This window comes from Cololabis saira, chromosome 19, assembly GCF_033807715.1.
Source record: "Cololabis saira isolate AMF1-May2022 chromosome 19, fColSai1.1, whole genome shotgun sequence".
Taxonomy (NCBI): Eukaryota; Metazoa; Chordata; class Actinopteri; order Beloniformes; family Belonidae; genus Cololabis; species Cololabis saira.
Window position 1 is genome coordinate 29,496,004 of NC_084605.1, and position 23,360 is coordinate 29,519,363.

The following is a 23,360-nucleotide window of genomic DNA, read 5'->3' on the forward strand; positions in this document are numbered from 1 at the left end:
GCATCATTTTTTATTATCAATACATTATACATCGTGAATTTATCAACTACAATAAATACAGACAGAATGGATATGTAAAATAATCTCTCCACCCATATAAATTGGGTGATGACACTAAAAAAGGTACAAATATATCTTGAAGGTTTAGCTTCAAAATAAAAGCTGCACGTTCCAAAGGTGCGCTCTTGTGACACTGTTGGCCAAGGATATAAAGCGCTATGAAAACTGTACTTTCATTTGTAATTATAACTAAATATATTGTGGAAATTGATTTTTGTGTGTAAAATCTAGAAAAAGAAAAAAAAGGCAACACATTTAATAACCGTCCTTTGCGCTGAAAGTCCCTAAACGGAAGTACAGGTGGTTATGTAATCCTGAAGACTTGACCGCAGCCAAGTGTTACTCTTATCTGTGTGCCTGTCGTGAAACGTGCTTTACTTCCTGACGGTGAACATGACATGTATTTTAAGCTATTGATTTGAAATTGTCTTAAATAATATTTAAGACAAAATATTTATTATCGTTTTAAGCCGTCTCTATCAGAATAAACCGTCACCTCTGGCCGTCCTCGTTGCCACAGCGGTAACTTTAGCTCAACGTGCTGTCATCATGTGGGTTTTTGGTTACGGGTCCTTGATTTGGAAAGTCGACTTCCCTTACGAGGAGAAGAGGGTTGGTTACGTAAAAGGATTCAGCCGTCGGTTTTGGCAGGGCAGCACGGACCACCGAGGAGTACCTGGGAAGGTGAGTTCACTGTCTGCCCGAAAAGCCGAGTTTACCTACCTGTGTAGCTGAACTTTCTCATGACTGCCAACATCAAGTTAATAATAACTTACACAGACACACACCAACAACCAGTCAAGTGTTTGGGCACACTTTCCCATTCATTTGAATAGAGCACTATATCATAAACGTGCTCTGCTGGATGGAGATCTGGTGACAGCGAAGGCCACATGAGAACTGAGCCAGTTGCCCAAGAAACCAGTGTGTGCCATGGTGCATTATCCTGCTGGAGGAGCAGAGGTGTCAAAAGTATTCACATTCATTACTCAGGTAGAAGTATAGATACTAGAGTTTAAAAATACTCCTGTAGAAGTTGAAATATCAACTCAAGTTTTTTACTCAAGTAAAAGTATAAAAGTACTGGTTTCAAAACTGCTTAAAGTATAAAAGTAAAAGTAATGTAAGGGGGAAAAAAGCAATTGAAAATGAATGCATCTTAGTATAATGCAAATATATTAAAGAACCATATATGTGTACTATTGAGCATTAACATGTGTTTCAGAGAGCAGGAGATATGATGACTAGTTGCCTATAAGTATTGTAATGGTGCAAAAAGTCAAATTTCAGAGGCATGTTATCTTTTATCCTAACCTTTATTGGAATGTACATCCAAGTTTATTTGCAGGAATCTGAGGGCAACGGATGTAAGAACAAAATTTAACTGGATAGTTTTTTTTAAAGGCCGAAATAAAATAGAGTAACGAGGCTGTTTCTAAAATGTAAGGAGTAAAAAGTACAGATAATTGCGTGAAAATGTAAGGAGTAAAAGTAAAAAGTCGTCTGAAAAAAATTTACTCCAATGAAGTATAGATAACCAAAATTTCTACTTAAGCAAGGTAACGAAGTATTTGTACTTTGTTACTTGACAACTCTGTGGAGTAGCCATCAGGAGGAGTGGGTAAACTGATTATAAAAGAAATGATTATGGTAAGCAAACAACGCTCAGGTAGACTCTGGTGTTTAAACAATGCTTAATTGGTAGGAAGGGGCCTAAAGTTTGCCATAAAAGATACCTCCCACACTGTTGAACTAGCACCACCAGACTGAGCCATTGATAGAAGGCAGGATGGATCCATGCTTTCATGTTGTTTATGTCTCACTCTGACCCTAGTGTTTGAATGTAGCAGCTGAAATCGAGACTCATCAGGCCACAGAACATGTTTCCAATCTTCTATTGTCCAATTTTGGTGAGGCTATTCATATTATGGCCTCAATTTTCTGTTCTCAGCGTATCTCAGCCTGCTGTAGCCTATCAGCTTCATGGTTTGATGTGTGTTCAGAGATGGTATTATGCATACTTTGGTTGTAACAGCTTGCCCATTTAATCAACAAAGTATTGTTCTCCAAACTGCTGCCAGTCGCAGGATATTTTCTCTTCTGAACCTTCTCTCTAAACCCTAGAGATGGCTGTGCGTTAAAATCCCAGATGATATACAGATGATATACTCTAATCCGTCTGACGCCAACAACAATGCCACATTCAAAGTAACTTTAGTCCCTGTTCTTCCCCATTCTGATATTTGGCTTGAATTTCAGTGTAGCCCCACGTTTTTCTCCAGGGGAACTGGGATAAGCTTCAGCAGATCCCCATGATCATATAAGCACATTGATTATAGATGGAATAGGTGGATAATAGACATTTTTGATTTGTCAATGACACTTTGAACATTTACCAAACAGAAGTTCCAGCATCATCTTGCTCAGTGCAAAATTATGATTTATTACTGAATATCAACTTTTTATCCAGTCAGTCATTGTCTATGACTGGTTGTCTTTGGCCCATTGTAGCCCCTTCTACACACAGCACTTTCAATATTCTACCTCATTTTATTCATGAATGACCCAGAAGCAAAAAAAAGCGTGATATTTTTGTTGCTCTTGTTTTCTACCTTGATTAGCAATAACTTGTGAAAATATATGTAAGGGCAAGCCAGCATAGGGGAGTGCACTGCTCTCAACAGCACCACTCCAGACACTGAAATGATTGCACAATGCTGGCATGCTGTGTGCAACCACGTGATAATGAGACGTTGTGTATCTCCATTCGGTCTGTGGGAATTTAAGAAGGGAAACAGCTGAGGCTAAACGAGGACATCTTTTCTGTGCCAGTAAGGTGCAACCATCGTGTGAAAAGGGTTTGCCACCTTGTTTTCTTCTGATAAGGTGTTAATGATGATTTATGTTTGGCGTTTCGGTGTTTAAATCTTATTTATGATTTTTAGCCAGGTGCAGCAGCTTGTCAAAGTCTGCTTGAATCTCTTTAAACTGCAGACTACTATGCATATTTCAATATGTGCAATTATTTACAAGGTGGTTCCATATTCTTATTTTGAGGATTTATTCATTCATTCATTTTCCCTCAATTGAGTTTAAAAGATGTGGAATTAATTACAGCTTTGTTTTTTTTTTAAATATACATTTTACAAACTAATAATGTACAACTGTTAAACTAGGGAAAAACATGTTGCTGAATGAGCAACTTCCAACAGTGGGTATTACATATTTTTGGCAGGGGTTGTTAATTTTGAGCAGCATTTGGGAAGCTGTGTTTGCTGCCTCAGCCAGGATGATTGTGAACAGACTCCATAAATGAAAGGGCCTCTCTGGATTTCTGAAAGACCACTTACTTGTCATTTGATACCACATATTGACTAAAAATCCCCCCCCAAAAAGTATATGAACCTTTTGAAATGATCAGATTTTTTTCTTTTCTTTTCTTTTTACATGAAATTGCTTTAAAACCAGACCTCATCCCCATGTAAGTCACAATGATAGACAAACAGAATGTGCTTAAGATAATAAACCAGTGAATTCCAACAGATTTACATACTTTTTGCCTGCTACTGTATCCGCCTGAAGAAAGACAGTAACTTTTCCTTTGTTTACGATTTTGGTATGAGGTCTTGTAACAATGTGAATAGACAGAGAAAGTATTTGCTCAAAAATAGCTATACAGCTGTATTATGGTATAATTGAAAAAGATCTACATGCAGTGTAACATTACAGATTCTAGCTATTCTATTTGGATCTTTTCAGTGATCTTACTCTCACTTTAGATAATTATAAGCACTTACTAGTGAACACAAACACTTAACAGACTTTTCCATGTAAGCATCTGTTTTGTTGCATCTTAAAAACTATGATTTTCTTTGTCTTGTCTTTTACAGCCGGGTCGGGTGGTCACTCTGGTGGAGAATCCTGAGGTGTGTATTTACCCATCACAAATGTGTACATGTGGAAGGAACATTTTATTTCAGTAATAAGGTTTTACTTCTCAGGATATAGTAAAAAAAAAAAGAATCCTTGGTCTTGAAGATTTTAAAAAGGTGTAAACATTAGATAAACAACAACACATGGCATATTATATTATGCCATAATATATTTCATGAAAACTAAGGGAAAATGCTGAAAGCTTGTGTGAAAACTAAAGCCTGATTTATACTCCTGGGTCCGAACTTCGCCGTAGCTACAGTGTGAACCCAGAACTAAGATTTGTTGCAGTTCCACAATTGACCACTATAAGCCGAATCCAAAAACGAGTCAATCTCCATTGACTCCCATGTTAAAATGTCAAACTTTAGAGCAGAAATAAAAGTAAACGTGACTCCTTTTTGATTTATCCATCAATTCAACATATTAAACGGTATATTCCGCTGTAAATGTCTGAAAGCAGCTCTGCAGATATTTCAGCTGGGTTTGGCTGAAGGAGCTGGGAGCAAAGCTAACTTTGATTGAGACATGGTGGGTGTGTTTCCGGCAGCTTCCAAAGCAACACGGCTGCACCCCACAGGAAGAAATAAGGGCCTTCAAAACCAGTTGTCAAAAACCAATGGGTCACGTGAATGAATGCTTCAACCATTGTTTTATGTACGGTAGTCTATGGACACTTACTTTGATCTTCTTCTGACTCTTTCAGTTTGCAAGAACAACTGTTGTAGTAGTAATGCAGATGGGTTAAAATACAAATGTTTGTGAATGACAGCATGTCTGGATCATAAGTAACCTTCCTCTTATTTGCTAAACCTATATCATGTGACCATCATTGAAAGATGACACACAGATGTGCTTTAACGGCAGTGTAAAGAACAACTTAGAAAGCAGGTGCTGCTGACTTTGCATCTGCTGTAATGCAGCCAAAATCTGTATAAAACTGCAGCTGCCAACAGCATCAGGGGGAGAGACGGTTTTTGTGTGATATGCATTCACGTTGGTGCAATGTGGACGGGGATTTTTTCAGAGCTCAAGTCCCACTGTAGATGTGTCTGTTTCCTTTTTCGAATCATAATAGACTAGTGTAAACATAGCCTTTGTGTGACATTCTAATAACTGTTGGTTTTATTACGCCTATTTAAGGACGCCTCAGAAGCCCTTTATTGTTATTGCTCATATTTATTTCTCTTCAGCATCTTTTTGCATAATTGATGTTGCCTAGCCTTTGTTTATGAAATATGCTGCTCAAACTGCCACCTTTCTTGTCAATCTCTGTCGTCTTCAGGGGTGTGTTTGGGGCGTTGCCTACAAGCTGCCGACGGGCCGAGAGCAGGAAGTGAAGAGCTACCTCGACTACAGAGAAAAAGGTGGTTACCAGGTCATCACTGTGGCTTTCCACCCCCGTCCACCACCCACCTCCTCGCCTGACCAGACGCTGCTCTACATCGGCTCCCAGGACAATCCCGACTATCTGGGCCCTGCGCCTTTGGAGGACATAGCCCACCAGATCATCAACTCTACCGGGCCAAGCGGGAAAAATACGGAGTACCTGTTCCAGCTGGCTGATGCTGTGAGGACTATCCTACCCGAGGACTCGGATACACATTTGTTTTCTCTTGAAACTTTAGTGAAAGAGAAACTACAAAATTAGACATAAACATTCCAAATAAATTAGCAGAATTACATGAATAATAAGACTCTAATTACTCATTCATTGACTGGTTGGATTTGTTTGATCTCAGGGCTTAAGATGTAAAATGTAAATCAGGGCTTTTGTCTTTAACAGAAAAGAGTTCGTTTATTCGTATCCCGTTGCAAAGAAATGGACCATTTTGTTCGTCAAAATCAAACCAAGCTTGTAATATTTAATATTTTTTTGTAGGTTTATGATCAAATTTCTGCAGAAATGGATCCCACAGTCCTCATCTGTTGTGTGTTAGAATTGTAACACATTGTCATGATGGATGTCGGTATTTAACCAGTTACACTTAACCACGTTAAGATTGTAATGTAAAGTTGGCACTTGGTTCAAGGCTCTGTTAAGAGTTTGCACTTTACAGATCAGATATAAATCCTGCCTCTTATAATGCCTTGTTTGAATGAATTGATTTAAATCAATTACACCGCATTTCTAAAGCGTAACAAGTTTAGAATAATAAAGCCTGTCCTACTCAAGCACCTTGTTTTCAGGAGATGGTCACAGTTCTCTGAAAAGCCTCTAATTGACAGAGGTTATCATCATCACACCACTCTATTTACCGTTTCTCACAGAATGTACTGTTTACTCTCGACTGTACTCAACACTCACTATCTGTGCCAGTGAATGCGTCAACATCAGCAGCGCCGCATCAGCAAAGATCAACTTGCAGAATAAAGGAGTGGAAGCTTCATCTGATCTTGTTTTTTTTGTTTCTTTTTTAAAACATGAAAACAGTTGAAACCGTTTACGAGTATTTATTGGCTGTAGCAGCATCTGTACAATGTTACATTTTTTTTATTGGCACAAAACTAAAAACTATCCATGCAAGACCAAGCCATTATGTTTGAGCTCTGTGCAGGATATGATATAGTGCTACTGAATGTGATATGGGTGTCCGCTCCCTAAAATCCATCTCACTGTAAAAAGGATGGAAACTAAATCCCCAGTGCTTAGCTGTTGTATAATACAACACGATTTGGTAGGATTACAACTGTTAAAACAGCATCGTATACATTTTATCACCCACTGAAGGTACATATACTTATGATTCTTATTTATATAAATAAGATATTGTTATATTGATATTTAATTATGTACAATATCTTATAAACATGGTATCTGTTCATATATACTAATTGTATAAACAGTTTGACACGTTTTTGTAATGTCACAGCCAATTCTTAGATCAATTCTAGATAAACATGTTGAATAAATGAATGTATATCTCCAAGTTATAACATATTAGTTGGTGACCTTTAAAAGGTGTACCGTAGAGAGATATACAGGGGTGAGGAACATGATCTGACAATAGTTCCCTGAGCACAAGTCCTGTTTGAACAGAAGTACAACAAGAGACTGAATACACACTTGTGTCTAAAGTGGCCACCTTTGGGGCTGCTGTGCTGCTCGGTGAACAAACTAAACACACCAAGCAAGTTAAAAATCTGAAACCGTACTGCGCAGGACTGCTTTGCTACTAAAGGGCAACAGTGGCACGTGAGGGTCCAGAGGGAGCTCTCCTATCCAGCATGATCAGACATTATTGTAACAGGATGCACAGAGGACTGGAGTTCCCAGCAGTGCTTAAAGGTGTAATGATTTTTCTGTGGTAGCTGACAGTCAGTCTGTGGAGGATATGGGGAGGGCAGATGGCTGCCTAGGCGTAGTAACAGGGCGACACCAGCAGGTTTGTGAGCACGAGCAGCTGGTCGTCGGTGAAGCACTGCCGATGCTCCTGCCAGTTGTCGTGGTGAGTGCGCCTAAACTCCGACAGGGTCTTCTTCACTGTCATCTGGAAAGACAATTAAGATCAACATGGAGTATCTTGCAGAAAGAATTCGAAAACTACTAATGCAGCTTTTGATTGTAGTTATGCAAGATTATTTACGTCAACATTATAGTCATGTTGGGATGAACGTCATGAAATTCTCTGTAAGTCAACCAGCCAAGACAGTAAGAGGCTGTTACAGCATAGTACAAATGTTTCCCTTTCATCTTAAGAAGAGTGTTTTCCCACCTTGGTTCAACCCCGGTTCCCCTAAAAATGTTAAGAGACTCTTAAATGTTAATAAATAAATCTTTCAAACCTGGAAATAGTACCTGCAAAAAGCTACTGAACACTGAAACTCAAATTTTATTTTTCAAAGGATTATTTTTAGAGGACCTAGACCAGTTCGTTGTAACAAAAAGGAAAAGAATTCGGATGGCTGGCCAGGCAAGGTCCTTAGGGTGCAAAGAGTGCAAATAAACTAAAGACTATCCATCAATATAGTCATTGACGACAGAGCTTGGAAGGCATGGTAATAAATGTCTGCACACTACATCTCTGCAGAACTGGATCAGCTGCAGTGTGTTGACAGAAGCCAGCACTCACTTTAACTGCCTGTAATTGAAGATCACAACATGAACTCCAACAATTCAGAGGTAATTTAGACCCACTTAAAAGCAGTTAGAAAAGACACAATGTGAGATGGCATAATGTTAGCAGACGTGTTTTTTCTCATTGGAAGTGCTGCGGTGATGGATTTTGTATTTGGGTTTTGCCAACGGGTCTTTTACCAGAGCGTAGTTGCAGGTCATTTTCAGCCTACTGTCAGTGCTGTGTGCAGTATTTCATAACGTCACATCTTTTAATAACTCTACATATTCAGGGATTCAGAACAGTTGGTTTAGCTTTGAAAGATGTGTTTCCTGACTTCAACCGCAGAGTCGATGTTTGTATTTATTGCAGCGCCGCCTGAGGGCTTGAAGCTCATGATCCGAGGACACACTGATGCCTTTTAGAGGATTTTCACACAGAAGCAAAACATAAGCATATCAAATTTCACCAGCCATTTAAATATTTGGCTATGTACACAATTTTCAGGGTTTAATGGATAAATACATGCTACAAGTAAGAGGAGTTCTCTCAGTTTAAGAACAACTTCCATTTAACTTTGTAATCGTGCAATATTAAGGATGTTGATGGCAGCCTTTTGTCTTCCACTCCTGCTTTAAGGTGTGAAAATGAGTTAAAAGCACATTCCCTCCCCTGTTAACAGCCTGTACCTACACTTTAAAGGTAAAAAGGGCTTGAAAATGAACAATTAGGTGTTGGTGTTGAAACAAAGACGCCGCCTCTTGCTGCTCTTGACAAACACAATGTGAAATGAACAGCAGTCCATCAGCAGCTAACGATTTTTCCTGCAAGGCTCTAACTTATTTACACTGATAAAAAACTAATGAGAGAATAATATTTTATTCATGTTAAAATGCAAGACATCATTTAAATATGCCAAACAGGAATTATTTACAGTGAAACAAGTCTAGAGTAAAAAGCGAGTTAATCCAACATGAGCACAAAACAAGGAATTAAACCGAATCACCAAAAGATTAACTCCCCACGTCATTACTTTATTACATTTTTTCATATATATATATATATATATATATATATACACCGTATTTTCTGGACTATAAGCCGCACCTGTATATAAGCCGCATCTGGTCTATTTAAAAAAGAAATTTTAAAAAAAGATATACAAGCCGCACCTGCATACAAGCCGCATCTGCTCTATTAAAAAAAAAAGATATGCAAGCCGCAGATATTTCTGTTGTTAGATTAGATATTCACTACATGTACAGAAGGATTTTGAACTGTAAATGATGTACATGTTTGTACCTAAATAGATCCTTTCCTAACAGTGTCTTTTAACACGGCAGCAACTTTGCTGATTAAAACGGGACAGAACCAAGAGAAAATAACCGGTATTTATTTATCCATTTATCTGTTTGAAATCTGCTTCTACCTACTTCTATCTGCTAAAGAAGAAGTAGTGTATTCTTCTTTGCATTTATTTTTTCTTATTTTTGATTCTAATTCCGGTTAGAGCGCCCCGAGCGGTGGAAGAAAAATCCACAGAATAGCCGCACCTTTGTATAAGCCGCATGGTTCAAAACCTATGAAAAAAGTAGCGGCTTATAGTCCAGAAAATACGGTATATTATATATATATATATATATATATATATATATATATATATATATATATATATATATATATGTGTGTGTGTGTATTTTTTTTTTTACAACTACTGCCCTCAAAAAGAAGTCTAGCCAGACTTGTGCTGGTCTGCCCCTTCTTCATCTCTTCTCTACATGTTTGCAGGCTCGAGCTTCCAGAGCTGCATCCTGACCTGCAGTCCCTGACCATCCCTGCGTTTACCTCCATCTGTCTGTCTGTATGTCTCTGTTGGATATCTGCTGAGGGGAGTTTTTTTCTTACCACTGTTTATGTAATAATTGTTTGGGGGTCATGCTCTGGGTCTCTGGAAAGTGCCTAGACACAACTTGTATTGTAACTATGCCCGGTTTTGATTAGTCTGGTACATTCTGTACTGTTGGAAATCACATTAATGGAAGATGTACCAGACCCATTTTACAATACAGATTTTTTGTTAAGTATTCAATAATCTTATTCATTTAATATATTAACAATTCTGACTAAAAAATTACTTAAATGGCAAATTCCACTCTGATCACGTAACTGGGCTCTACATCAACTACAACAAGGCTTTGATAAAGTCTAGCGTACTGTATGGTTTGAAATTTGTTCTAAATGTCCAAAAAAGCAGAGCTCATTTTAAGTGGCAGAGACTCAAAGATGTAATGCAACAAAAGGGGGGATAACTATTTCAAAGGATTGTATTGGATTAATATTCTTGCCAGTGTTTAAGACTGGAACATTCTGGAGATAGAAAAAACAAAACAAAAAACAAACTCAAGGTCTATTTTTGTGGGTACGGAGTGTAAACTTCCACGAGGGACCAAAAACATGTGACTTAGAGAGGTTTTTAGTTAGAATGGAATATATGTTTGCAGCAAAATGGCAATTAATGTGAGGGCCGGGGAGAATAGATCTTTGTCAAAATAAATTGCTAATTTAAGCCTAGTACAAGACGCAAAAATGCTGTTCCACTTATGTGTTAGTGTGATGAGGCTCCCTACACACAAACCATGCAGCTGAATCAGTATTTACATATTTGTAACAAATTAAGCAAGTGTTGGGAGCAGAGGCTGCAAACTTGTGCAGTTACGACGACAAACAGTCCCTGTTATTCAATCGTTGTCGACATATAAAGTTAAAATGACTTTGGTTTGTCTTTAATGACCCTATCCACACAATCACCTGAGTGGAATGGCATTTGTGAGCCTTGGCAAATGCAAAAATAGGTGTTTTAAGCAGTTGTTAAGATAAAAAAAAAACATTTTTTCTGCAAACGTGTATTCCACTCTAGCTCAAAACTGCTTTGATTCCTGTTGTTTTATTCTTAAATGAGAATTTACACTCCTTGCGATCTAATAAAAGACCTAGGGTTGTTTTTACTGCGGAGTGCTCCTTTACTTTTTTTTTAACTTAGCACTATAGATGGCACCAATTGTGTTTTATTGTATTCGGTTTTCATCTATTTCACTTTGCACCAGGAAAAGCACTAAATCACCATAATGTGTAACTCGCACTCTGCTCTTTGAATTACACTGTATGTCTTCTTCATGCATGAAGTCATGCTGAAGACATAATTTTCTCCTCAATTGGACAATGAAATTGTATTATTTCATCTCATACTGTTTTGAATAAGATGTTTGTGTGTGCGCGTGTGTGAGTTTCGCACCTCTATTGGCTGCGGGTCATTGAGATGGTCGCTCAGGTCCATCAGTATCTGAGGCATCCACTCTGGAACGTCGTAGGGGCTGGACAGGATGCACGCACTAAAGCCGAGCACGCCGGCGTGGCGGCGCACTAAGTCTGCACATAAACAGGTACACACACAAATGGGAAATTAAAACAGGCTTTCGAATTTCAAGGCTCACAGTTCTCCTGGGATAAGACGGGGTAACAGGGCAAGGATTACTGTGATTGCCTCGCTGAAATACTGGTGTGTGTGTGTGTGTGTGTGTGTGTGTGTGTGTGTGTGTGTGTGTGTGTGTGTGTGTGTGTGTGTGTGTGTGTGTACCTGTGGAGGCCAGCTCTCCTCTGGCCTTGGGGAGGCAGGTCTGACTCAGCGTCTGGAGCTGTGTCTGCAGACTGGAGTCCATAGGGAAGAACTGGCACTGCAGTAAACCACTGAGGGTGGTGCAAGCCACGTCTCTCACCTCCAGAGAGACGGATGAAAAGGGAGGAGGAACAACAGCAAGGAAAGAAAAAAAACAAGAAGTGAAAATACAAAAAAAAAAGAAGAGCAGACCAATGAAAATTCATTGGAGAGCGTGAGGCAGTTTTCGAGTGAAATACCATACAATTTATTGAAAGAGGTGAAAGCAAGGGACAGGAGACAGTGATGGGTCGAGGAGGGAGAGAAAAAGCAAGAGGGATGGATGCTGAGTTGAGATGAGGTAGAAGTCACTGGCAGAACATCACTGCCCTCCTGCATCCCTACGCGTTACTTATGAATAAGCTGTGTGTGATAGATGCTCATACAAAAACCAGCTGTAAAAAATGTAAGAAAGAAATCATTGGGATTCAGACAATATGATTGATTTTTCATTGATTTTCAACTTTGCTTCCAGATCAATGGAGTTTAATGGGTTTTAAAGCAAGATAAGTGGGGCAGGGATTACGCAAAAGTGGGCGTTGAGAATAAGAAGAGACTGGTTGTTTTCACTGCAGTCAATAAAATTACTTTAATGAGTATTTTAGAGATTACTTCAATAGATAATTGACTTCAATAATATTTAGAGCGTCAGCTTGACAGATTATACTATTTTTAGATCTCTTAAACTACCACCTCCCGAGGAGTCAGCATCCCCGTAGCCACAGTGAGAAGTGAGTCAAGACTGTTATTTTGAAGCAGGAAACGTGAACCGAAAAGACGGAGGGAGGAAGCAGCCTCTAATAATCCTCTGGCAATTATGCCTCACAACAGAAGTGCAGCTGCTGCGTCAAACCAGTGCTTGTTGTCCCTTTTTTTTTGTGTGAATACATTACCTCGAGCTGTTCATCGAGCAGCAGCTGCATCACCAGCGTTCGGATGCGGAGAACCTCGGTGGGCAAGCTGAGCACGGTAAACAAGTTGTAGAAAACCTTGATCTGCAGGTAGGTCAGCACAGAGTAGCGAGTGTGCCACGATCTGCTGCCTGCCATCTACAGAAAGATGGGGGATGGGGAATGAGGTAATGAGAAGGAGATTGGTTAGGATTTCACAAAGCCCCCTAAAAGCAAACCTAATCCTAACCCTCTGATAAAGAAGTAAAATGAGACCAATTTATATCCGAGTGTCCCCAAACTCTAAATTGCCCTTGCCAAAGTTTGAAGTAGATCAACTTTACATTGGTATTTACTTTGTAGTGCAATATAAAATCAGATTCAATAATTTATGACCTCACAGGTCTATTGGACAGTTGTTCAAATAGGTGAAGACTGGACACCTGAAGCGTTCGGTGTGTTCCCCCGTGGAGCATAATAATGATGCCAGGTCGAAAAGACCATGCTTTGATTTTAATATCGCAGAAACTTTAAACATCTGAGCCGGCTGTCCCACAGTTGCAATTGAAATTGTAATTTTATTCTGAAACGCTATTTTCCTTGCATCCAAGTGAGCGCCGCGGCCTTCGTAGCGCTCGAACCTGGAGACTGTGTTAAGGGGGGGTGATCAATACTGCTCTAATGTTTCCATTATTCCCAATTCAAGCAATGAATGACAAATAAGGACAATTTCGACGAGGACAGCCAGCCACTATGATTTGAAATTCTTTGTTTGGTTCAGTGTTGCAGGAATTTTCACTAGACAAAAGGAAATTCCATTACTGCTATTGTGGTTATCAGTTTGGTAAATTAAGTTGTGGACTGTCTTGAAATTGCTTTTAAAATACCATTTAACGAAAAATGTTTAAATTGATGTTTCTAAAAATCAATCAGAACTCAGAGCTCAGAGCAGAGCAGAGCAGATAATCACGTGTTTCACTCACAAAATGCATCCAATAATATGCCGCTCTATCATTCATAAAAGTATCCTGCATTTTGTAAGAAAAGAGATGGCACTGTTGAAAAGTGCTGATTAATTACAGCTGTTTCAAACTCTTCATTTCTTTTTTTATATATTTTTATCTGTGGTTTTTTCCCATTTTTACCACCCCGTGCTCCTACCTAAGTAACAGTCCTCTACCAACCCACAGCGTCCACGGCGGGAATCGAACCCAGGACCTTCTTGCTGTGAGACGGCTGCACTACCTGCTGCGCCACCGTGCCCCCCAAACTCATCATTTCTAAGTAAAAAACAAAACCTTGATGCCAGACTATTTCCTTGAAAGTATTTTTCATAATCTTTTAACTATGTAAAAGGTGCCAATATCAATATCTATATCAAGAAAGCAGAAAAAATAAAGTGCTGATATTACAGCCCTCAAATCACTAACATCCTACTAATTCATTTGAAGCTGATCGTTTCAGAGGAGTAGATCAGTTTGTAAAATCAAATCAAGTTCAGGTGCATACTCTAAACTTTAAGCATATGCAACATACCTGGAAGCAGGAGAGATAAACTATAGGGGAGTGCTGAGCATTTAAATGTCTCTTATAAGAGGCTTCCATTGATCTCTTGTGGTTCTACCTTTACAAACGGTTTCATTTGCACATCTGGATGCCATGTTCTAGAGCAGGGGTCACCAATATTGGTCCTCGAGGGCCGGTGTTCTGCATGTTTAACACACCTGATTCTAATTAATCATCGTCATCATCTTGTCATTGAGGTCTGCACAATTCTCTTAACGACACAGTCACTTTTATCACGGTCCAATGAAGCAGCGAAACATGTAAAACATGCAGGACACCGGCCCTCGAGGACCAGGATTGGTGACCCCTGGCATAATATAATATGCCATGTGTTGTTGTTTATCTAATGTTTACACCTTTTTAAAATCTTTAAGACCAAGGATTCTTTTTTTTTTTTTTTTTACTATATCCTGAGAAGTAAAACCTTATTACTGAATTCTAGAGCTACAACGTTGACTCTTTACTTGTCCTTGTCAGTTTTAAGGGCCACCTATACTTGTTTGTCATCACCTTTTAAAGAAATAAAGAACTTTCTTAATTTTTTAATAATCAGCATTGGCCACAGAAATAGCAATATTGCTGGACCTCAGGATAATCCATCCATTCACTATCTTTTCCCCAATTATTACTTTTTAGAGTCACAGTGAGCCTATCTCTGCTGTCTTTGGGGGAAACACAGTAGTAAACCCTGGACAGGTCACCACTCCATCCCAGGGCCCTCAACATAACATGTATGCAAAATAAAACACATAGGCTGAATACGTGAACATATATATATATATATAGTAACAAGACTTTGCACAATGTCTCCACCACGTTTTGTGTGAATTTTAGTGGCTGTAATATAATTTTTGAGGTGTTTACAATGTTGATTTGGGTCTCAACTTATATTATGCAAAAAAATGATATGATGTTGTTATTGTGACGGAGGAATGTCACTTCAGTCTGCCTCCGTCAAAGGGGATGACCACTCCCAAAATCTGTGCTCCAGGTGAGGCTCGAACTCACAACCTCGGCATTGCTCAGCTGCATACTGTTATATAAGTACCGCGCGCTAACCGATTGCGCCACTGGAGCTTCAAAACGGTCTCATTTCATGTTCTTTTACTCCCTAACAAAAGTTTACCCCTATCATCACCTAATAAGAGACCTGGGTTGATTTATCTCTTCAACTGTCATCTTACTACTTGCAACGTCCAGTCTTTCACTGTAGTTGCGTTTCCATTACCAGCCTGTAAAACTGTAATGGAAAGGACTATAATTTGAAGAAAGAAAAAAAAACACCTGCCAAAAAGCACAAAAACCTTTTTACACTTTCATGAGATGGTTTTTCAGACGTGTTGATAATCCAGTTTATTGCAAAAATAATGGAAAGACTTTTCACATTTGCACGTCTCCGGCAGCGCTGGATATGATGCCCCCGGTCAATAAAGTCATCACAATCTAGTTTCCAGCTGGTTTTGGCCTCAGTGATACAATGTAGATGTGCTATAATACTACTCAGTTATTATGCATCACTGCAAAATAACTGAGTAGACTTTGCCTCCATTTGAATGATCATCTGCAGCCTTCGTCTTCTATTGACTATTTTCACAAGAACGGTAGCAGCAGCAGCAGCAATAATTTGTCCAAAACTATGGATATTCTGTGCATTTTCCCTTTTTTACTTTGCTTTGAAGACAAGTCTTGCAGTATGAGATACACAGAGTTACAAAGATACGGAGAGAGAAGAAAAACGCTGTTCAGTGGAAACACTGGTCCCCCACAGTGGTACCTTTGTGACAAAGTCAGAATTTTGCTTTTGTTTGAGGAAAAGTGTAATGCAGACTTTTTGATGCCTGCTGGTTCTTGGCCAGGGAGATTGCTCTGCCTCTACCTGCTTTCCCAAAAACCCCAGCCACATAGAAACTCTGAAAGGGTTACAAGGCATTTAATTATAATAATTAAAAATTAATATATATATTAATATATATGATTATATATTAATAATAATAGTTGGTATCAATTTGTTACAGCGTTACAGTAACCCAGGTAACCCAGATCCAACAGATGGCTAATGTTTTTAATATTAATCTTAAAACACTTCTGTAGTTATATATTATCATGATCTAAATACATTTCCAACTATTAAAACAAAAAAGTGCTTATTGAAATGATCACATGCTTGCCAGGCAGACTGGCCACCTAAGCCAGACTAAGCCAGGCCAACTACTTTGCAAAGATAAATTATCAATAAGCCTCTACAACCACAAAATCCCTCGTTCCAAAAGTATTGAAGTTCAGGTGCAAAGCTAAAACAAATAAATGTCTTCCCATTTATCATCAAATATGTAAATACGGGTGTCATAATGAAATATTCTTAAAGCATGTGAGGAAATAAATTTCACTACGGAGACTCCATCCAAGCACAGACATCCTAAAAGAAATATCGCCTCGTAAAGGAGGTGAATTATGTGAGTATAGTTCCTATTTAGTCCAGCATGATATTTCTGGTGGCATTTGCTTTGAAACGCTGACACTGATAGGGCAGTGTGTGCTTTTTATTCAGTGAATCTACCTCCTCCAGCCCTGCCAGAACCAGAGGGATGTGCTCAGGATACAGCAGGCCCTGCGACATGAGAGAGAGACACGTGCGTGCATCCTGCTTCATCTCATCATAGCTCTCATCAATCTCCACTGGGGCAATCTGCAGGGAGAGACAAACACAGAGTGAGACAGAGAGGTAGGAAGAGACACAGCAACGCACCATTTTGAGTAAATGAAGAGAGAAATTGAGTTTAATGAGCAAGTAAGATTGAGTGGGTAATAATGCTGTGCTGGGACCTGTGGGTTTCTCAGCGTTCATGTGTGTGTGTGTGTGTGTGTGTGTGTGTGTGTGTGTGTGTGTGTGTGTGTGTGTGTGTGTGTGTGTGTGTGTGTGTGTGTGTGTGTGTGTGTGTGTGTGTGTCTGTGTGTTCTTACCTTGAAGAGTAGAGGCAGGAGCTGTAGTTGCTGTTGAACTGGAGTGGTGAAAGTTCGCCCAGCGCTCGCCATAAGCCATTTCAGAACTGAAAATACATAACCATTGATTAAGATATGCAAAAGGAGATTTGGGGTTCCTGCTAAATGATAAAAAAAACTATAAACCTGGAACTGGGACCTCACTGACTTGCTCGGTTATTAAAACACAATTTGTCATAATTTACCATCTAATGGCTTGTTTACAGAACCAGATATTTGTCTGTATAATGGAGAGTAGAGCGATGGCAGAAACTAAAAGAGCAACATTTTGCAAATATTAGCAAATAAAATCTAAATATCTAAATTGCACCTTTGGCTAAAAAGGTTATATACATACAATCAGAATTGCTCAAATAATAATAATAAAGAAAATACTTGTATGGAGCATTTAGATAAAAACACCACTCATATCAGAATTTGGGTTTACATAATATGTTGGTAGTAAAAAAAAAAAAATATATATATATATATATATATATATATATATATATATATATATGTATGATGGCTATGAATTGCAGTCATTGCACACTTAAATATCATTAAAATGGCTACAAAAGCCCTGTGGCTGTGAGAAAACCAAAATAGATAATGAAATGAAATCTAGTTACTATTACTGCACTGTGTGACCTGTAGAAATTTCACATTAGACACAGGCTCCCAGAAATGTAATTTGACCATTATTTACTCTTTTCTTAAAAATTACTTGTCGACCAATACCTACAGACTGAAACAAGGAGGAGATTTTAATTTGAGTTATCCGTTGTGCCTCTCTGTTTTATCGTCAGGGCCAGCTGTCATGGTGTGTACTTTCCTCAGCCTCTCTTTTTCCCTGGCTTTCATCATGTTCTTCCACCACGGTTTAGATGTATCGTCCACATTCTGACCTGTCTTGAGCAGTTTGACAGCCTGGGTGCGTTCGTCCGTCTCCTGAGTGTTCTCATCGCGCACGTGGTTGTGGATCTCCGGCTCCGATGTGAGGGGCTTGAGTCGCTCTAGGACCCGAGTGACAAACTCTGCCACGTGGGGGGAGGAGGTGGGGCTGGTGTGGGGCAGGGCCACGTCTATCATGAAAATATAGGTCAGGACACTGGAGAGAGAGAGGGGTAAGGAAGGCAAGGCAGAGTGCAAGGAGGGGAATAATTGAGGGGGAAGAAAATGCAGAAAAGGAAAAGAGTCACAAATGTTAAATGGAAACAGTTAAGATAGCCGTGGGGCTTCAAACTGAACACATAATTAAATTAAATCAATCTGCCGAAATGTCAGTATGCAATCAAGAAGAGAGAGAGCGCCAAGTTATTCTTGTACCTGCCAATGCGCTCCCTGACATTCTTGTACACCTGAGTAAGTTTGGGCTCCAGATAAGCCAGCAGCCTGTGCAGCAGTTCAGAAACTCTCCACTGCTGCTGGGCCAGACCTCCCTGAAGCACATACAGCAAACTGACGGAGACATAGAGAGGACCGGTTACCCCGGAGGTCTAAAACCAGAATCATCTGAAACACAGTAAATGACATAAACACTAAATACACAACGTGTGCATAGTAATCCATACCTGGCATCCCTGAATGAGCCTCCCTCTCCGCTGAGAGGACTCTCCATCAGCAGCTCAAACAGCCAGTGGAGTTTTCTGGGGTCTCTGCCCTCCTGTTGGACAGCAAGCATCACTTTACAGTTACTCCACATGGACGAGCTGCAGGGATCCACTCATGTAGTATACGTACATGCATTAGTGCCAGAATCACAATGTTTGTGAAGACTATTGCAGTTTCTCACAAATTCTGGTGAAAAGTAATTCCAAAATGTAATAAAATACAATAATAATTAATCAAAAATAAATAAATCATATTTTCACATTTTTTTTGCATATTTTCATGCAAAATTCTGAAAGGCCATAAACAAAGGGAGTCTAATTGAACTAATGAGGGGGAAAAAAATCAAACTGCATTTTTGAAAAGAATAAGTTTAAAAACTTTTAATCTCTAATTTCCTAATTAGTTTGAGCTTTATGAATTATGAATGATGATTGTTCCTGAACCCTTTCTACATCTTTTGCACTTAAGATGAAAGACCTACATTTATAATTTTGTGTCAATTTTACTCTATTTTTTAACTAATCTCTAATTCTTTGGAACAAAGTGCTATGCCACAACGCCCACTTGATTGGAAAGATGTGGATGTTCCTTTTATACTCTGAATTATCCTTTTTGACACCGAATTATCACTAGTTAATTTCATGATTTTATCTTCCTGAACTTTGCTGGAAATATGATTTGTACCACATTTAGTACTTAATTGAATTGATTTAATACAGAAAATGATCAAAACTTATGTGATTGTCAAATGTAAGTGAACTTTTCTTTTCAGTATCTGGTACGACCCAAATTGCAGCGATAACTGCAACCAATTGAGACGGTCGGTCAGCCATCTTTGCATGTCAGGTCTGGGAAATAAATTGCACATTCTTTTGTTACAAAAAAGAAAGAAAACATTTTCTTCCACAAACCCATTTATTTGCTGCCTCAGAAGGTTTGTCTAAAATACTATTTATGGATGGATGTTTTGACATTTTCATTTAAAATCCTATAATTCAGGATTGTCAATGATGGAAAACAGCCCTGACCCATTACAGCAGCCCCAAACCATGATAACCCCATCACCATGCTGCACATCTGAGACAAGGTTGTTATGCTAGAATTTGTTTATTTCATTTTTTTAATTATTTATTAATTTCTTAACAAACTTCTTTTTCAGGGGGTTTAAAAACTTTCCTTTATTCTTGTCATGATACATCTTCACAAATGTGTTGTGAAGATTAGCACTAAGTTCCTGATATTAGAATTTAACATTTATAAAAATCTCATACGTTACTGACATCCCATCCAAGGGTGCTAGCTAATTATAAATGTCAAATCTCTCTTTCATTTCTAATCAACTATTTGATGATTTACACAGAAAAGATTTGTTAGAAGAGTTTCAGTCAGGTTTCAGATCACATTACAAACCTCCATTTGATACAGCTGACCAGGACATTGTTTTACTGAGGCTTGAGTTGGTATTGGTATTAAAGGAATTGTATAAGCTTGGTTGAAGTCATATTTATCTGACTGATTCCAGTTTGTTCATGTTAATGGGGAGTCTTCTTCATACACCGTCACCAGTTGTGGTGTTCCACAGGGTTCTGTACCTGGGCTGTTACTTTCCACTCTATATGCACTTCCCTTAGGTACTATCAATATCCAGCATGGCATAAACCTGTGTTGCTATGCAGCTGCTACTCAGCTTTATCCGTCCATGAAGCCAGATTTGATCTATTAACTATCCAGACAAGAAACATGTCTTAATGACATAAAAACCTGGATGACTGCTAATTTTCTGTTATTAAACCCGACTGAGAAAAATATATCCAAACAGATTGCTGTAAGCTCAGCGGTACAACCAAGAAAGATACAGCAGCATACTGTAGATAAATATTGGTTTTATAGGGAAGGTTTTCACTGAATTCTTGACAAGGTGTAGAAAATTGAAAATATACTTTGAATGTTCTTGTTTAATTTAACTGAAGGTTCCCCCAGAGCAAGATGTATGAAGCCATCCTGATAATTGTAGCTTGCTTAACATTTAGCAGGGGTTATAGCATCCCCCTGTTTGTGGAACTGGAAGTAACACAAAGCTGAGGTCATGGGACAATTTCTTCTTGCAAGTCATAAAAAAAAGTGGTGAAGAATTTTAAATATCGACTCAGAAAGAGGGACTCTGCAGATCAAAAGGGGGAAAGAAGATTGTATCATTTATCATGATTGGGAAACTAATGTCTGTACCAGTGTGTGACACTGCAATCCCTGCATCCAAACTGTGCAAAAACTGCTAAATGTTCAGCTTTATGTTTCATAGATAGATAGATAGATAGATAGATAGATAGATAGATAGATAGATAGATAGATAGATAGATAGATAGATAGATAGATAGAAACTCGAGCAGATACATCCCTTCTTTTCGTTGGAGCTCTGGTGGTGTTTTATATGCATGTGAGCAACTCACACAAGCTGTAGCGATACACGTGCCCCAGTCTGTGAAGGTTTCCACGGTGATGTTGGTTAATGCTGTCCTAATCAGAGGGCACAAAAGCTGCCATAACCTGTCCAACTAAGCACAGACACACACATATACACATACACACAATAATGAAAGTTTTTATTGATATTGACTTTTCTTATCACAAAGCTGTGCAGTGTGTATATTCGTGGATGTGTGTGTGTGTGTGTGTGTGTGTGTGTGTCGCCAGTACCTTGCTGAAACTCCAGTGTTTGCTGCCTCTGATTAGTCCTGCAGTAATCTCACACACACAGCGCTGGGAGCTCTCATGGGGGTCACTTGCAAGCCGCTCCAGGTGAGGCCATAATAACGGCACGAACAGGTCGCCATAGTTACGAAACAGCCCCTGTCAATCAAGCAAGAGCATGGAGGGGGGTTTGTTCAGCAACGAGGAAACGAAGACATTCTTTTACTCAGAAAAAAGGGTAGATTACAGTCATTGCAGCAGTAAACCGCAGCTGGGTGGAGAATAATAAATCACAGGGGATGATGCCAGAAAATGCAGCTTTCTGGAGACCAGCCGTGGATAGAGGGGGGGATGCTGTGTCACTTCTATTGTAAAAGGCCTGTCAAATCATCAGAGCAAGACAGTTAAAATTGCACCTTGAAGAGACAGAAGCGTCGGGGATTGAAGCTGTCTTTCCCTTTCCGTTCCTCCAGAGACAAGTACTCTATCAGCTGGTCAATAAACTCAGGGTCCGAGAAATATTCAAAGATGATCTTTTCCCCCTGAGTGACAAACGAATGCAAACCAAATGTCATAAAAGCGATTGTGATGCATCATTAGAGATTTTGTGCGTAGTGCAGCGTGAGTACACACCTCACTCATCTCCTCGTATGGCAGGTCATCTTCTGGCTTTTCAGAAGATGCATAGATCATCATTTCTCTGAACGGAGCGGGAGACAAAAAGAGGCTGCTGTGATTTATAGATAACGGCACAAAGAAAAAAAAAAACTGGATAGACACATACTGTCTTCAAATAAGCAGCAAGGATAAATGGATGATTATAAAGTCCGTTAGTCAGCAAGCCGTCTGCATACAAAGACAGCCAACTCTCTGCCTATACATCAGTTCTTCTTTTTAGAGCAGGCAGGAAGCCGTTCATTCAGCCTTATCTGGGCTTGGCCATGACAGCAAGTCAGTTCAACCCCCCCCCCCACTGATGATCCAGCCACCCAGATCAGTCATCCGACAGTTAGTCAGACATAAACGTGGCCACAAAACCCCAAAGACAAGCATCAAATCAACTCAGCTATTTAGTTTCTTCCAACCAAACAGTTAATCAGCCTTTGAGTTTCTTAATCCAGCCCCCCAAACATTTCAATCATTTTGTCTTTACCTCGGCCATGAGTAGTAGCCCCAGTGTGTTTTCTCCACATACTGGAATGAATCCCACTGCTCCTGAGTCAGAGGTAGGTTGTTGCTGTCGTACTGCAGCCAGCGATTCCCCTCACGATCACCTACACAAAGCCCCTCCACATCCTGGTTACCACCTACACATACAGCGTAACTCTATTAAAACATCCTGAGCACACATAAATGAGTATATTCTGGCTTCTTGATGCAAAAAAAAACAAAAGATTTTCTAATTTCAGGCAATTTGTCATTTAATAAAGAGCGAATGAAGATGTATATTATGATCCGGCAGTTTATTCTGTGGTAATTCCCCACAGAAGTAGTCTCTATATAGACTAATGTATCATTTAGTTCAAATTAGAAACTAAACTTTTGCTACAAGAACTGGATGTGGACACTACATATTCATCATGATCTGCCTGATAGCTCAGCAACTTACTGATATCTGACGGCTTCAGCACCACCTTCTTTCTTGGTCGTTTCAGCTGTTTCAGGACACCAGCCGTGGCTGAGATGGCAACCTAACGGAGAAGGAAGGATTATATTGATAGATGGCAAAGCAACGGGCCTCAATTTTGCCCTCTAAACTGTTGCTACATCTTTAGAAAAAAAAATGTAAATTTATAGGTAGAACAAATGCAGTCACCGGGGCTCCTCCAGGTACCATAAAAAATATTAAGGAGAACATAA

The 23,360-nt window shown here is 39.2% G+C and overlaps 2 protein-coding genes and 1 non-coding gene across 3 annotated transcripts in view; 1 reads left to right on the forward strand and 2 right to left on the reverse strand.

The window, feature by feature from the left end:
- Positions 1-373: 373 nt before the first annotated feature.
- On the forward strand, positions 374-6,421 carry chac2 (ChaC, cation transport regulator homolog 2 (E. coli)). Its single transcript, XM_061707752.1, has 3 exons — positions 374-744; positions 3,951-3,986; positions 5,279-6,421. Exons 1-3 carry the CDS (start codon positions 610-612, stop codon positions 5,642-5,644), a joined length of 537 nt encoding a protein of 178 aa, XP_061563736.1. The 5' UTR covers positions 374-609; the 3' UTR covers positions 5,645-6,421.
- The window catches only part of psme4b (proteasome activator subunit 4b), a 52,640-nt gene continuing 35,445 nt past the window's right edge, over positions 6,166-23,360 (reverse strand). The window contains exons 33-47 of the mRNA XM_061707746.1: positions 23,110-23,191; positions 22,654-22,807; positions 22,134-22,200; positions 21,917-22,042; positions 21,507-21,659; positions 21,260-21,364; positions 18,773-18,864; positions 18,528-18,659; positions 18,107-18,309; positions 17,181-17,266; positions 16,777-16,905; positions 12,657-12,812; positions 11,686-11,824; positions 11,344-11,477; positions 6,166-7,484 (exon numbers count right to left, since the gene is read on the reverse strand). Of these exons, the coding sequence (XP_061563730.1) occupies positions 7,350-7,484; positions 11,344-11,477; positions 11,686-11,824; positions 12,657-12,812; positions 16,777-16,905; positions 17,181-17,266; positions 18,107-18,309; positions 18,528-18,659; positions 18,773-18,864; positions 21,260-21,364; positions 21,507-21,659; positions 21,917-22,042; positions 22,134-22,200; positions 22,654-22,807; positions 23,110-23,191 (1,893 nt within the window). The 3' untranslated portion in view covers positions 6,166-7,349. The remainder of the gene's footprint in view (positions 7,485-11,343; positions 11,478-11,685; positions 11,825-12,656; positions 12,813-16,776; positions 16,906-17,180; positions 17,267-18,106; positions 18,310-18,527; positions 18,660-18,772; positions 18,865-21,259; positions 21,365-21,506; positions 21,660-21,916; positions 22,043-22,133; positions 22,201-22,653; positions 22,808-23,109; positions 23,192-23,360) is intronic.
- On the reverse strand, positions 15,203-15,296 carry trnai-uau (transfer RNA isoleucine (anticodon UAU)). The gene is made up of 2 exons: positions 15,259-15,296; positions 15,203-15,238 (listed from the first exon to the last, which is right to left on the reverse strand). It is a non-coding gene; the product is annotated as a tRNA-Ile (tRNA).